The sequence below is a fragment of the Pholcus phalangioides genome, unplaced genomic scaffold (genome assembly GCF_987345545.1).
Source record: "Pholcus phalangioides strain wild (caught in Gottingen) unplaced genomic scaffold, Ppha-v1.0 ptg000015l_1, whole genome shotgun sequence".
Classification (NCBI taxonomy): domain Eukaryota; kingdom Metazoa; phylum Arthropoda; class Arachnida; order Araneae; family Pholcidae; genus Pholcus; species Pholcus phalangioides.
The window spans coordinates 49,869,110-49,882,439 of NW_028301608.1; the positions used below are offsets into that span (position 1 = coordinate 49,869,110).

Below are 13,330 nucleotides of genomic sequence, written 5' to 3' on the forward strand. Positions count from 1 at the left end.
AAACCGGGCCGTTTAATTAGAAGAATAGCCATTTGGTTGCTGAGGGGAAATCCAGTCATTCCAGTCCATTTTTTTTTTTGTGTAGTTGTAGGTACCCTCCTTTTGAAACATCTACATAAGAATCCTACCAACAGCTACTACTTCAACCGTACATGCACATCGTACACATTCCTCTGCGAAATTTCAATCGAATCGGCACATGCCGGAATGTATGTTCTGAGTCGTATGCTTGACCCCTAACGTATTCCTGTTGTAAGATTTATGATTGTTTCGTCTTCTTGCTCTTGCTGCCATCTCACTTCCATATTTTGAACTGAAAATGGTAAATGCTTGAATTTTTTCATGTTATGTAAGTATGTATCATGTTTAAGGACTACTTGCTCTCTGCGGAGGGACGTTTTCGAATGGGGGACTGGCTCGCATTCGCAAAAAAATCCTCCCTGCAAAAAATCCTTTGAGAAAAATTACTCCGGATTTTCATTAAATTAAATGACAGACAAAGGATTTTCATTAAATTATGAATGATATCGATAATTAGGAATATCGGGATTTTTCCAAATGTACAACCAAGGTTTTTTCTAGTTTGGTCCTAAGCGAAAGGTCAGAATTTATATAGTCAGTTGAATAATAAAATACAAAATCTATAGAAACAGGATCAGTACAGATAAGGTGAACGCTGTTTTGCAATTCGTGCTGGGCGTACGCAGAAGAAACGAATATTGTTATAATTTAGAATTTTCTGGATCGATCCTGAAAAAAATTGTAACTGAGGCATACAAAATGCAAACATTCTGTTAACAGAAGCTCTGAAGCAGCTCTGTGAACTTCAGCTGAAATCACTGTATATTGAAGACAACGTGCTCTTTGAACATTTGTCTTAAGCAAATTCTACCATTTTTTTATAATTATTAAAATTGCATATATTTGCACGTTGGCTAAAACTGTTTGATTCTGTTTGTTTAAATCCGAGTCTAACTGTTTTTTTGAGGAAAAAAATTTAGTTAGAAATTTTATTCGTGTTGGCAACACCGAATGTAACCAAGTTAAAATTCACTATATCACACTATGGGTTCGATTTCTCTCGATTCTTGTATAATAAGAATCACCTCTAATCATAAAATTCAGTTCAAAGCGTGTGAGAAATAATTAGAGATCTGATTTTGAGCTCTAATGAATAATCTTGAATCAAGTCATTGAACACGTGCATTCGTTCAAAAATTATGTAAAATTAATTAGCGTACTGCTACCTTGAATCTGAATTATTTGTTATGTGAACTGATTTTTCGGATTATTTTCTCCTACGTAGGTATTTCGGATTTAATTATTTTCTCGGTTAATTATACAAAAGTTCCTTTTAAGTATATTGTTTTTCATATTTGATTGAACTTATTAATTAGTTTCATTTCCCGTGAAATTTAATAGCATATTATTTATGCTTGATATAAAACTCTATGCTTTTTTTGCATGATGTAAATGTATTTTATTAGATAGCTGCCCATTCAGAGAATAATTAAATCCAAAGTTATATATATATATATATATTGAATGCGCACGTCTCTAATGACAAAATAGTACCAGGGCCAATGTCTCCAATTTTTAACTTAATTAATTAGCCATGGGTTGAATTATGCTGGAAAAATCATGGTAAAAATTGAGGGTTATTCATCGAAGAGCATCATTATTCAATGGTAGAATAGGTACATCAACGGTTCAGTTCAAAAAGGCAATAACTCAGTACTCAGAAAATTTAATTTTTGAGTTACGCATGCCCTGGGAATGGAGAAAAATGCTCCCACGTTTATAAAACAGCATCAACTTCCAATATTGCTTATGCGCTCTTCCTACAGTGATTGAATCTGAGTTGATTCATATTCAGATTCATACAAATACAAACACAAGGGACACAAAAGGCAAATTGCTCAACGAGGTAGGTGGAAATTGATATATATGCTCATTAAAAAAATACAGCAACCCAATATAAAATCATATATCCCGAAATACAGGTTATATCTCGGATAATACAAGGTGGTAAGCGTACGCGGAATTTTCTCTTGGGGGGGGGTTACGTTTTTCCTGCAAAATAACACTATAATCTCGGCTTGAGGGGGGGGGGTTAGGATGGACCCCCACCCCCCCTCCTCTTTGCTTACACCAATTGATTATCAATAAACTGACACTACTCAAACGCATGTAACGCAGAGGTATTTTGATGAAACTTGGTATATAGATCCAAGGAGGGAAAAGAAAGTTTCAATTAAAAAAAATTACATTTTTGACCACCAGGTGAAAAAAGTGTAGCTTTTTTTATCGCAGTTATTTTTTCCCAAAGTCCAAATAACGTATATATCAAGTTTCAATGAAATGCATCTACCACAACGTCTGTCGGAGTGGTGTTAGTTTAATTATGCTGACACTACTCTGACCTATGCAGCAACCATTGTGGTGGGTGTGTTTCATTTAAACCTGGTATATCCGGTATTTAGACCATGGGAAAAAGATAACTTCGATAAAAAAATGCTCCAATTTTTCACCTGGTGGTCAGAAATTGAACTATTTTTTTTTCTGCATGGTCCATCATATATCGTGTATACCAAGTGAGTCTTTAAATTGTAGATTGTCTCAAAACATTGTTTTTTGAGTTGTCTTTTTCAACTGAGCCACAATACTCTATTTTTTTAATTCTTCCAAATACATGGTAATTCCAATTTATTAATGACTTTTTGTGAATTGTTCAATAGGTGTCGCAATGGGTATAGCCGGAAGTGATGTCAGCAAACAGGCAGCGGATATGATATTGCTGGATGACAATTTCGCGTCTATCGTAACAGGTGTAGAAGAAGGTGAGCATTAGTTTATAATATACTACTTAGCAGTATTTATTCATTTTGGAAACCACGAAATGAAAGCTTATTCATTCCCAATTGACATTAAAAATTGTGAAATCTGATGCTTGAAATTCAAAAATATACTTAAATAAATTTTTTACAAAACAAACTATCAAAAGAACCTCTGAAAATTTTAATATTTCAAAACTACGCAGAAATAAACGAAATCTGAACAATTGACAGCATTATCGTTCATATTTTCAGATATCTACACATGCTTATTTTATATATTGTGAAAGTCTTATAAAATGATGCTCAAGGGCCGGAGAAAAGTATCGTTTTTATTCAAGATTGTCAAGACTATTATTTAACCATACATGCAACTCTGCCTCATTTGAGGCAACGGAAATAAGTTGCTTTGTATCAGTACGTGATTGTGAGAGGTTCTATCCATTGAAGCGTTCCATTAAAAGATTCACCCATCGACATTTTTTTAGAATTTGTGTTATTCGTACCACTTGTTTCTAAGGAAATAGATGCACGTTTTTCAAGGTTTAATCCTTTCGGAAACTTCCTTTTCCTCTTTTAACTCAATGTTAAATATTAGGAGGACACACATGGGAACTACAATAAAGAAACGTTTCATTGAGTTCCTGTAAAACTGACGAAAATACAATGAGTGGGTTTTGGAATGGAACGCCTCTACATTCACATCCACATATCTACATGCAACATGCATATCGTCAATATTCCTCTAGAGAACTTTTATAAACCGTGAGAAAATTAATGAACAATTAAATTTTTTATTCCGTCACTAATGGAATTTTCTTAAGATAATTTTTTTCAAACGTTCGATATAGCAGTATTCCAATGCCAATGTAGCAACCGTTTTTCGTGGAACGAGGTGGGTCATTATTGCGGACGTCGACTGTAGAAGGCATCTCCGCCCCGCAGGCCAAATGAGGTCCACCAAAGGGTTTCATCCGGCCCGCAAAAGGTGTTACGATGCAAAAGTATCAAGTATCAATACACACACAACACAATAAGTGCCTAGGCTGATCATATTTCCTTCATAAAAATACGGGGAGAAATCGGGAGTCACAGGTATTGCCAATTATACAAAAAAAAAAAAAAAAATGCAAGTTCAAAATTATAGTTAAGAAAGTATCTGACCTACGAACTCTTCACTCCTGGAAAAAGCGATAATCGATATAGTAGTTATCGCTATGCATAATGTTTACTGCAAAAACATTTCGTGCACAATGTTACAGCAGTGTATATGATTTTATTGTTTTAAATACATGAAAAACCTATTTACGCTATCACTGGTGATAGATAGAACCGCTCACAACAATGCACCGATGCAAAGAAACACGCTTCTGTTACCTAAATGATGCAGGGTTGTGTCGGAAAACAGTAAAGATTTATAGCAGTGGGCCCCTTACCACGTGTTCGCAAGTATGAAATCTCTCGTGTCGTTCTTCTCGGTGAAACACCTATCAAGTCGATGCACCGTACAAGCTATTTGACTAAAAATGGATAGCTGAGCACAATGCACAGGGAGGAACAATTGAACTGTATTTACCTAACCCTATCACAGCATTTTCCCCTACCATGTTAACTGAAGGTCGCCAGAGTCCGCGTGAACCCCAGCGACAAAAAATTCAGCTAGAAACATGCTATTTATCGCAAAGACAATGCACGTTTTTTAAAATTACCCGTTTATGCTGATTTACTGCAAGCAATGTTTCAAGAATTGCAGTGACATTCAACGTAACGTAGGAGTATGTTTAGTTTTATCTTCTTTGAAGACAGCAGTATGAAAATTCGCACCGCTGCGTGAACTGAATAATGCGCAGTCGCCATCATCTCTGAAGCCATCAATTACGGTCAAACATAAAACTTCGATTTTGCGGTTTGTGTAAGCAAAAAAAAAAATTGTAAAAATCCCAAGGGCAATTTTCAAAAAAAAAAACAACAACAATATCCAGCAGTTTCTTTCTCTTTGCTCTTTCGAAACCAGATACGTAATATTTCTTTTCTAACCCAACTTCTTGTATATAAATATATATACACTGCACATCTCTCTAACTCTTAGAAAGAGTTTCGTTTCCGTTTGGGATTCAGCCAAGTTTCGGTTCTGGTTATGTTTTATTTTCCAGTATTTTATTGTATTTTCACTTAGGGCACGTGCCAGTTCATTTCATGCTGTTTCCGCCTACTCAAAAGAAAAAATTCTGCCTTTAAGGCGTTCTTTGCGTTTTTGTTTCCTTTTGTCCATTATCTACTGTAGGAGCTACTATCGTTCATACGATGAAAGTTACTTTGTTGTAAGAAATGAGCAAAAAGAAAGATAAGTACGTTTTGAACTTTACTGTTTCCTCCTCATATATTCAGACCCCGAACATGTTTAATAATTCAAGTTGATATGTCAGGTAAAACATACCGCACATAAAACCACGAAACCCATCTCGACAGAAAGAAGTTTTAAAGTCGTTGAAAAGAAGTGAAGTGTAATATGTTTTATCCAATAAACATTTTGTTGTGTAATATGGATATACTTTCTTCCTTTTCTAAACAGAAAAAAAACTATATGTAACTTTTTTTTATTTAAAAAAAAATATATATATATATATATATATATATATATATTTTTTTTTTTTTTTTTTGCCGATGCTGAGTCCATTGGAATGGGTAACAAGTTTACTTGTGAATATCTCTTGATATTTGAGACCCTTTGAGCGGCATTGATGAGATATCTCGCGTCTTTTTAAAAGCCTCTTATCTTAGTATTGACAAGCCTAGATATTTTGTAAAGTTGATTTTTCAGTGAACAACTTTTTTTACACCCCTTAGTTTGCAATTGCTGAAAATCGGGGAAAAACCTTTATTTGAAAAGAAATGGCATTTTAAGGGTGTTGAGTGATTTATACCTTATTTTGAGTGTAAGGGTTAATAGCCTATTTGGCTATTTTCGATTCATGGCCAAATTCCTGGATATGGATTTTCGCCCTCTTCAACTGCTTGTTTGTAGGCTAGGCTTTTTGCGGTTTCGTAAAAAGGGACTCTTCAGATTTCATAGTAATGTTTCGACATTATTTTTGCTTCAACAGCGAGCAGTTTAATCTCTTATTAGTAGGCCCTTGTTGCAATAATTAATGAGTTATCACTGAATTAGCCCTGACAAGATCTGTCCATAGATATTCTTTTTTTTCAATACTTTTTAGCAATTCGAAAAGAAATGCCCCAATTTTCAGCCTCAACTGAGCGTTTTTAATCATTTGTCTATATTATCTGTACCTTTCTATGTAATCAATGAGGTATGGTTCGAATTGCTTTAACAAAATCTATCAGCAGATTATGCTTTTCGTGTATTTACGACTATGAATGTTGGCAAAATATATAAACACAATAAACTTTTTGCTACAAATTGTACTTAAATTGCTCGAAATTAATCCTTTTCCCCGACATAAAAGATATCACTAAACCACTTGTAAATTGTCATATATATTTCTTTTTAATAAGTAGGCTTCCTTCCGATTTTCAGCAGGTGCAAACTGGGAGGGGGGGGGTTGCTATTGAGAAATAAGCTCTGCAAAGTATCTGTGCGTGTTATGGCTAAAACAATGCGAGATATCTCGTCCATGCCGGTTAGAGCATTAATAATATTATTCGCGCCATGAACTTAATTTCAGTGAGCCAACAGATTACCTATAGTTTAACATTTGTTTCATCTCACCTATAGACGCAAAAATAGAATATTTTTATTGGATCTATATTGATCTTTGTTATATTTCTCTACAATAAATGAGAGCGGTACGTCTATGTCAGAAATGATTCTAACGACAACTGGGTGGGTCTCGAACATTCTTCGGCTTATTAGAATATCTTATGGATATTCCCTACCACTCCCATGCATTAGTTAATTAAGTGTATTGTTATAAGTAGATTGCCTTCATTCAATCATTCAAGTCATTTCGAAAGAAACCCGTTTCAAATAATTCTATGATTATGTCGCGTATTTACTAAGAATAGGTTTTTTTATTTCAAAAAATAAGATGTTATAACGTTGTTTATAAGTGCAATAAGAAACAAATATGTGAATGATTTTTTTTTCCGGCGAAAAAAAGAGAAGGATTGACATATATTTCTTAAATAAAACCTAAAAATATAGTATTCTCAAAATAGAATTATAAGTTAGAAAAATGAAATCAGGAGATAGAAGAAAAATGGAATCAGGAGATAGAAGAAAAATGGAAACAGAAGTTGAAAGAAACGATATCAATACAAAAATAATACGTAGGAAAATACAAATTGGAACTTTGAAGAAAAATATAATTAGAAGACTTGGAAGAAAATGAAATTGGAATTTGGAAAAATATATAATTAGAAGTTAGAAGAAAAATATAATTTGAAGTTAGAAGAAAAATATAATTTGAAGTTGGAAAAGTAGTATAAGTTGGACCAATAGAATAAGTTGGAAGAAAATAAGAATTAGAACTTGGAATAAAAGTAGAGTAAGAAGTTATATTGAAGAAAAATAGAAATAAATGTTTGAAGAAAAATAGAAATAAATGTTAGAAGAAAAATAGAAATAAATGTTAGAAGAAAAATAGAAATAAATGTTAGAAGAAAAATAGAAATAAATGTTAGAAGAAAAATAGAAATAAATGTTAGAAGAAAAATAGAAATAAATGTTAGGAGAAAAATAGAAATAAATGTTAGAAGAAAATTATATAATTAGAGTTTAGTGGCAAATTAGAATTGGAAGTTAGAAGAAAAATAATATTATATAAATTGGAAGAAAAACACTATTTAGAATAAAAATATAATTTAGAGAAAAAATGTAACTGGATCTTGGAAGAAAAAAGGCTGTTGGAAATTAGAAGTGAAATAGAATTAAAACCTGAATGAAATTAGAAGTTAAAAGAAAAATAGCATTGTAAAGCAGAAGAAAAATACACGTAGAAGTTGGGTGAAAAATAAAATTAGAACATATAGAATAATAATAGAATTAGAAGTTATACATCTCTAATAACATTAGATGTCGCTCAAAGAGTAACAGCCGTACGCTCACATATACATATTCAGGTTACTTTCAATAAATTGCTAAGGTATGTTTCAAATTTTAAACGTAAAAATAGCCCAACTATAAAACGGAGTAGAGAGATAAAACCATAAATATTCAATTTATGTATACACATAGTAGTGGGATATAAGTTTAACCACAAGATCATTAAAATCAACGATATAAGAAGTAACACTAAAATAACGCTTTTGGTACAAAAAAGCTAATTTGAAAACGAGTAGAACGAAGTATCGAATCTGAACAAAAACTCCATGATAATGATGTGGTTTTTAAAGCGAAGAAAATTAATAACCTCTTGTTCACAAAAAAAAACACAATCTTTGGTGTTATATTTCTTAGAGAAAAACCCATCGCTTTTTTTTCCTGTACCCATGTTATTATTATCGTTCTTGACAGATTTCATTAGTTTATAAGCGACTATAATTTGCTACTGTTTGCGTAATTTTTTTTTAATCTTGTTGAACCCGGCAAAGACAAGTTTAATTGGTTTCGATATTTCATAATTCCCCTAAAGCATAAATATACGCGATTCAATTGAAAGATGTCACAAGAGTTTTGAAGCAATATCCTTTGGGATTTGTTTACAGTATTCAAATAATGTAAATGTTAACTAAAATTTTCTATGTGAATTTATTTTGTCATCAATAGATTTAAAAAATTCTGAAATGAAAACAAAAAGGATTCACTATACGTAATTCTTCAGTTCATAAATTTAAGATAATCTTTAACTGCACAATATCTGTAAATTTTTTTCGTAGAAACTACTGAAATTATCAAATACATCCTTAAACAACAAAACAATTTACGTAGAACAATATTTTCATGAAAGCGTTCCCAAAATAGTATTCGAAATTTAATTTGGGAAATGTAGATTTCAATTTCCGCTATTTTTTTTTAACATTTTATTGACAGCTAACGATCGGATACCTAATATTTCATCTCACACACATACCAACTTTTTCTCTTCGTGAAATACATGTTAAATCACTACAGACATGCTTTAGCAATTTATTTCCCGCAAAGGATTGTTTATATGCAATCATTGGCAATTTCACTGAATGTTTGTAGATATTTGGCTAGAATTGGCAATGTATGCGTATTTTCTCACATTTATGATCTCAATTCCCCCTTATTTCGTAGCTTAGAAATTGGTATTCTAATAACTAATAGAAATTTTGCATCTTTAAAATTTCTGGAATACATCAACCTAGGTAACAACGGCGTTCTCGGGTATCCAGAGATGACGTCACTCTCCGCTAGTCATACGAAGATATCAAAACAGCTGGTGGATGTAAAGGTAAATCCACGGAAGAAAATTCAACTCCAACCCACATCCTCTCACTTCCCGTGTGAGCGCGCTAGACCACTATGCTACAAAGGCAACGAACGCCTCGACACTGCCACCGGATAGGAGGGGGAGGACATGGGTTCGATTTCCCGGAGAGGCAGTTTAGTTTTCTTTCCTGAATTCATCTTCGCATCAGCCATCCGTTGAAACCTTCGTATCCTCGGGGTAATGACGAAGACGAAATTTCGTGAAATCTTGTGTCTTTTTAAACTCTTCTCTCCGGAGGTACACGTATGTGCACCTTATTTTTAACGGTTTTAATGATTCTGTTTTTTGCAAGTTAAGACCTGAGGTACACACATGTGTACCTAACTCCAATGGTCCTAGTAAAGATATCGATGGATGGAGCCTTCATTTCATACCCAACTCCACTGGTTGGAAATTGCCGATTGATATGTGACCGGAGTTGGTGTGCGGTGAAGTAGTAAAGATATCGATCCAAATTAATTAACAGATATTTTTCTTTTCCAAAGGGCATTTTGACATACAATAAACACAAGGCCATTGATGGACCGGAATCACCCCGTTTCACATCTCCACGAGGAGGAGATTTCGAAGCATTTCCCGGAGGATGGGTGCATCCGGATGTCCAACAAACCTTTATTAAATTCTGAAAAGTACAAAAGATAAAGAGCGAGCGGACAAATTTGCTCACACTAACATAAGCATGAAATAAAAAAAAAAGAAATAACAATCTTGTATATATCAGTCATCATAAATCATTTTGAATCGTTTATATATAAATCAGGGTAAGCCAAAGTATCGTCTATATGAACGCAAATCGTTGTAAAATTATTATTATTTTAATAGTCAGTTTTGGCTCGGATTATGAAGAGGATAACAGAGTTTGACCACATGCAGTCGGGCCCCGATTTAACGAACTCCGAATCAATGAATTCCTCAATTTAACGATTTTTTTTTTCTAAAATACTGACGGAAATAGAAGTTAACTCCCAATTTTACGAATGAAAACCTCGATATAACGGATATTTTTGAACTATCCAATTTTTTTTTCTTTTATTTCTCGTTCCCAAAGCCACAGTCCGAAGATTTGACTTCCTAGGAATTGACCTTGAGCCCTTCTTTAGAGAAAAAGAGGAATCTGTTCCTTTTTGAGTAAAGGAGACCATAAAGCAGGCATCTTCAACCCGTTGCTCGCGAGCACCATGGTGCTCCCTGAAGCACTTAGAGTGCTCGATGCTCGTGTCCAATTTGGTGCTCGCGAGCATTTGATCGACGTTCCAATTAAACACCTTGTACAAATCGCATTCAAGTATAAAAATCATCCTGATTTCACGCATTCGTATGTCAAGCTTGCCGTAAAGGGTGCTCTTTTGATGATGGGTACAGGCAGTGCTAGCGACTGGAGAAAGATTGAAGACCTCTGCCATAAAGATTGCGGGGTGTGCTTGGGAAGGTTTCAGAGGCAATTTGTATGCAATAATACCATAAAACATCATGCTGTCTGCATGTTTAAGTTGCAGTAAAAGAATAAATTTTCACCTCAAGTGTGTCCTGTGTCTTGAAAAGCAAAGAATGGCGGGTCATCTGAAGAAAAAACGTTCTTTGGTTAGTGGTAAAAATGATAATTTCGACTGAATTTGATGAAAAAATGTTGGACGTATCAAACTTCTATCAAGCAATTTTTTCATGCATCCTGACTTTATTCTTGCATTTATGTGCCTTTTTTTAAAAAAATTGTTGTCGGAAATGAGTTGTAACAACAACCTTCATAGTAAGTAGCCTTTAAAATTGGCAGTTTCGAGCTCCTGATCAATTTGACCGTGATTTGTTGATTTTTTTCCTATTCGTTAAATCGGGGTAGAATTTTTTTAGCTATTTCAATCATTCAAATATTTATATTCTCGCTCAATATTTTTAGTTGTAAGAATGCTATTATCCATTGCTCTAGGTTAAAAAAAAATGAGCCTTTCATGTGCAAAAAATAACTGCACTTAAAAGCATGACGTACAAAATTCACGTGAAAGCAACACGTAATAACTGAATACCAAAGGTAGATAGAATTTTAAAAATAAATAGAAATCGATTGGATCCACAATGTGAAGAATATATACTTATTTTTATATTTGAAAGCAGGAAAAAAAATGGGTTTTAATCGACTTTCCAGGACCCATATGATGGTCGAAATATATAGTTTATGATGGCGCCGGCCGTCCCGACGACCTTCCCAAGATTATGGGGGCAATGGGGCTTTCTCTCTCTCTATATATATTTTTATTTTTCTGTTCATGCTCCAGCTAGTCACGCAGTAGAGTTATTATGAGGAGCAGCGTAAGCAAAATGGACTCGCTATGCTGCCGCCCATCGCTGCCAGATCCAGGGTTTCGTGAGTTGCATTTTTTTTTCCTACTCGAGAAAAAAAAAAAACAAGGATAATGAGAAATTTTCTGCATATTGAGCCCGAATATCGGTCATCCAAACAACAACGTGAATCTCCCATTTGTACGATGAGTTTTCTGTTCTCCGACACATGGAAATGAAGTGTATGGCAGGCTACATACGAACATAAATGTACGTGGTATTCACTAATGATCTAAGTATGGAAAGGGATGATATATTGGAGAAGCGTGTGGCAACGTTACAATTATTAATTGCTATTATTCGAGATGCTGATATGATTACGTATCATTACAGTCATGTTTTTTGTTCTTGGTTGATTCATGAATTAATGTTTGGAAGGTCTATCGATGTAACTTATTACTTTCGTGGTTTGTCCTTGTTGATATTAAAGTACCGAGTGCCTGTGAGATGGATGGATATAGTAAGGTGCCCGTTATGCTCTGATGTAACTTGTATAAAATTACGCATAGTAATGTTAGTTGATACGTCGTACATCTTGATAATATTTCTTTCGTTTTGGCGCTCGAACTACCTATTAGTGATTACAAATTAATTTTTAAATGAGATCATATTTCCTCATTAGGAGTTCACAACCTTCTCAATCCGCGGGCCTGATATGTAAAATTGCTGCCGCTAACGGGCCAGAAACTGTATATGTTACGATAAATGTGATAAATCCCGTGATTATGCATAATCGCTGGTTATTATACATAATCACCGATCATTTTGGTACGTTTGATAAATTTTGCGTTATCACTTCGACGGACCACAAACTCACAGCGTAAGTGATATGAACATATGAACCATATTTTACGCGACATACATGCATTGTTTGATAGTACCGACATTTTTATTCAACGAAACTCACATTGAAATTTATAATCTTTATTAAAAGAATGAATGAAGATACCTTTTATTCATATAATATGTTTAATTATGGCTGAGGAAAAAAAAGCTCATCTCATATTTCTCTATTATCAACGTTTCCGTGTGTTTTTTTCCCTTAAGTGAATGAATTCACTGCGACTTTCAATAGCCCTTCATTTTCCACCCAGCGGTAATTTTTTCACCAATTTTAAGAGTGATTGGTGATCTTGCCGACTTATGACAACATAACTGGAGATGATTATGATTTAGGAAGAAAATTCATATCTGTGCCTCCACGGGAACTCGAACCCAGATATAATCAGTATTCCAAAAATCTGGTATTAGCAAGTGTAGAGGGGCATCTTTCTCTGCATACATATCAACACCTGTTGCCTCTGATGTCATTTACGAGCTATTAGTTGATTGCTGCAGCCGCCCAAACACGGAGTCATTCAAAGTATATATATTCGCTCCAAGGAAGAAATGTTCTGTTTCCATAGCTTAGGGGCAAAGCACTCATCGGGCTAACGAGAGAACGGGGATCGAGTCCCCGTGGGGGCAGAGATAAATTTTCTTCCTAAATCATCATCATCTCTAGATATATCCAGGAATAATCTGGAATTAACGAACTTTCAGCGAATAGTTGGAAATTTGTGAAAAATATTATTTTTTGGTGACATCCCGTACTTAGGATTCCAATTTCCTGTATTTTTCTTGATAAAATATGGTCCCCGGAATGTAAAGGTCTAATTTTTAAACACATAACAATGTTACTAAGCTTCTGCTTTTGTTTTTACATACACAATTGAATCATTTTTCATTTAATTAGAACTAAATTAT

General features: G+C 34.0%; 1 protein-coding gene across 2 annotated transcripts in view; it reads left to right on the top strand.

Moving 5' to 3' along the window:
* The window catches only part of LOC149076152 (sodium/potassium-transporting ATPase subunit alpha-like), a 71,345-nt gene that overhangs the window by 46,812 nt on the left and 11,203 nt on the right, over positions 1-13,330 (top strand). For both annotated transcript variants that reach the window (XM_089243695.1, XM_089243694.1), the window contains exon 15: positions 2,739-2,840. In XM_089243695.1, the coding sequence (XP_089099821.1) occupies positions 2,739-2,840 (102 nt within the window). The remainder of the gene's footprint in view (positions 1-2,738; positions 2,841-13,330) is intronic.